Raw genomic sequence first — 3,842 nt, 5'->3', positions numbered from 1 at the left:
CTAGGGAAGGAATTCCAAATACAATTCTAACGGACAATTGTTGTCAACTAGTTTCTAGAGAAATTGAGACATTTTTATCCAAACATGGTGTAAGACGTAAAAAGTCATCATTTTACCACCCAGAAACCAATGGTATGGTTGAGAGGTTCAACCGGGTATTCAAGGAGACTATTAGGATGGCAAAATCTTCAGGGTCTGAATGGAGAAGTGAAATCTTTAAAAAGGTTAAGGTTTATAGATTATCTCCACATGCCATCACAAGTAAAACGCCATTTGAACTTTTCAGGTCAAGGAATGCAAATACCTTGGTAGCTCCTGCTTGGGTTAATGACTTACAGCCTAGGTTGAGTTCTGCCAATGAGGATTGTGATCGGAGGTCACGTGAATCTTTGAAAATTGAAAAGAGGAAAAAACTTCATGATTTGAGAAAAAATGTTAAAAAACCTGTGTAAAAGTGGGTGATTGGGTTCTTATAAAAATTCAGTGTAAGAAAAACAAAATGCTTACTGCAATGTTTTTGAAACCTATTCAAGTCATCAAGGTCTTCAAAAATGCGATCAAGACAGCAGATCATCAGATTTGGAACATGAACAGAGTTGTGGTGGTCAGGAAAGACTTTGTATCTAAATCTCAAGGTTCTGATGATCCCTTTCATCCCCTCAACGTAAAGGTCATCTTGAACTTCCCTCAAAGCTATCTCCTCAAGGTGTACCACCACTTAATGCTCGCAAATCATCAAGAGTTTCTTGTACACCTGCTTATTTTTAAAGACTTTGTTAATTAAGATTTACTTATTATTACTGTTTGTTTAGTAAGAGGAGAGATGTGTGGCATCCTGATGCTGTTGCTTGTAGCCTTAGAATGCTATGTGCACCAGCTGAGAATGTTATGTTTAGAAAGAGTTCAGTTAAAGCTTGCTGGATGTACTGTAAACAGCTCACCTGTGGATGGGATATTTTTACCAGAATAAATTCATCTTAATTTCATCATATTGTCCTGCACTTCATTACACCCCTCCCCTGCCTCACCACTTCACAATAAGAATGGCCACTCCTGTATGGGAGGCAAAAAAGAGACTGATATCAACGGATCAGTATACAGAGTTGCTGGATGATTCATTCCCAATATGGTTTTGACAGTGTATTTTCCTTTTTTAACCCTGTATTAGAGCAGTAGAATTTGTCATCTGCTACATTTGAACAATTTGGAGTAACAAACTTTATCACATGTTATCTGATAAATAAAAAGCATGAGACTGTAAATAGGGTGTCCGCATATATGGAGTAAACTGACTAGTCTCCTTTACATGTTTCTATCAATCTACCAAATGCACTTACCCAAGGACTCATTAAAAAGATTGTGAATGTGGCATCAATCCAATGGTTGTACGCAATGCTGGTCACAATAGTTAATACTGAAAGCTATGTACATTTGTTCAAAGATATGTAGGATACACATTGGCACAAATTTACTAAGATTTTCCCTCAGGTTTGAGTCACTTTTCTGATGCAGCCCTGATGCAAAATCTATTTTGGTGTTTACTATGCTGCACAAAGCAGGTTTTCCTGGCCTTGAAAAAAGTAAGCAACAGAAGGAAGCGCATAGCACTACATTGCATTACCTTGTACCTAGGAGGCATTGCATGGGTGCAGCATGGGCGTTCCGGTGCACCCACCTATGCATCTTTACAGAAACACTTTTTTACTAAGGTCAGGAAACAAGGTTTGCACCAGAATTGTGTGGCTACCTACCCGAAGCTAGTGTAACAAGGAGAAATATTTGTAATTCTCTTATTACTTCCTCTTTGCATGTGTGCTGCATCCTGTAGGTAGGACACATACAAGGAGCAATAAACCCCAAAGTATAGTTTAAATGCATGAAGGTGACGCTTCATGAATACAAATCTTTCCTGACCTTAATGCATGTGACCTTGCGCAAGGGTGCATGCATTGGTGGTTTGCAGCCCACAGTGCGTCAGCACTCGGAGAGAGTAGAACTGTGCCATATCCTTAAAGTTATTGCACAGTTCTGCTCTCTCCCTTTCATGCAACGCAGTGCCGGAGCTCCCTCTGTTGCCCTGGTTGTTGAAATGTTAGTAAATATGCCCCTTAATTTTGATTCCTGCACACCTCTGACTTAACAGTGAACGCTCCCAATTGCAAGAATTAATATCACACACACACTCCCGAAATTGCAAAAATGTGTGATCAGTGTCTCCATGTGACTGACTAGCAGTGGATGAAATGCTATTTGATATTCAGTGAGTAATCTTAAAACATAAATATGTTCTGTCGTCTGTGTAACCTAATCTCCATTAAAGACAATATAACCATTGGTATCTCTACAGATGAAGATGTTATATACTGCTACAATGGATTCGAAATGAATAAGTATCAAACTCGCCATCATGTTGTCAAGGCGTTTCTTGCTCGCATGCTGAACTGCACTGTTTTCTTTATTGCTCCTTTGACGTCCTTGTTTCTAAAGGTGTAAATGATAGGGTTCATCATTGGTGTTATCACCGTGTATGCTACAGTGACAATTTTGTCACTCTCCTGAGAGTCATATGACAGGGGTTTCATATATATGTACATGGCAGTGCCATAAAATAAAATCACCACTGTTATGTGAGAGGCGCAGGTGGAGAAAGCTTTGCGTCTCCCCGAAGCAGTGCTTATCCTAAGGATGCTTGCGATTATTTGGATGTATGTCACGAGGATCAAGACAATAGGGATCATAAGTATGATAACGCCCACTACAAAGATCACACCAGAAATGAAAGAAACATCAGAACAGGCTAACCTTAGCACTGCTGGGACTTCACACAGGAAGTGGTTGATCTGGTTACGTCCACATAATGGCAGTTGCAAAGTAAAAGCTACATGTGACACTGAAAGCACAAAGCCACATATCCATGTACCTGCGGCTATCCTGATGCACACAGTGCTGTTCATTATTGTCATATACCGTAAGGGGTTACAAATCGCCACATAGCGGTCATACGCCATAATGGCAAGTAGTATGCATTCGGTCTCACCCAAGGACAGGGAAAGGTACATCTGTGAAGCACAACCAGCAAAAGAAATTGTTTTTTTCTTTGACAAAAAGATTTCCAGCATTTTAGGGACAATCATTGTAGAATAACACATGTCCAAGAATGACAAGTTGCTCAGGAAAAAGTACATAGGGGTGTGAAGCTGAGGACTCAGTCTGATGACTGTGAGGATGAAGGTGTTGCCAACGATGATTGAGATGTAAATTATAAGGAACATCACAAAAAGAATTATCTCAATCCTCGAGTCACTGGTAAAACCTAGTAAGATGAATTCTGCCACACAGGAATAATTGAGATGCTCCATTCATGCCACTCTCTCTCCCTGCAAGAATTAAAATATAATCATTACATATCTCTAAAAAAACTTAAATTATTTAATATATCAAGCTATGGCAAATATCCAAGCAACTCTACTCTGCAAACATGACACCTGTTCACTAGTGAGGATTTCCTTTTATTACTGGTATTTCTGGTTTCTATGTTTTGGTAATTCTTTTTAATGTATTCTTTAGTGATTACATTTCTTACACTAGTACTAACGTTATTATAAGCAATTGGTCCAAATATAAACACTGTATTCACATTCAACCATAATTTATGAAAAAGGACGAAACTTTCTTATACCAACACAAACTTCTTTGGTATGTCCTCGACTGGTCTCAGCATGCAAAATACATAATCAGTGTCTGCTTTTAGCTCCAGTGAAGGTTTGTTCATGTCCCCTTGATAGCAAAACAAAAGTGCCCATGAGCAGATATTGACACTGCAGCATGGGCTAAGCTATCCG

At 39.1% G+C, this 3,842-nt stretch overlaps 1 protein-coding gene across 1 annotated transcript; it reads right to left on the bottom strand.

The window, feature by feature from the left end:
• Positions 1-2,405: 2,405 nt before the first annotated feature.
• LOC147730576 (olfactory receptor 2G3-like) lies at positions 2,406-3,359 on the bottom strand. The gene has a single exon (XM_086954086.1). It carries the CDS (start codon positions 3,357-3,359, stop codon positions 2,406-2,408), a length of 954 nt encoding a protein of 317 aa, XP_086810212.1.
• Positions 3,360-3,842: the final 483 nt, after the last annotated feature.

This window comes from Lissotriton vulgaris, chromosome 2_1, assembly GCF_964263255.1.
Source record: "Lissotriton vulgaris chromosome 2_1, aLisVul1.2, whole genome shotgun sequence".
NCBI lineage: Eukaryota > Metazoa > Chordata > Amphibia > Caudata > Salamandridae > Lissotriton > Lissotriton vulgaris.
This window is presented reverse-complemented; position numbering and strand designations above follow the sequence as displayed.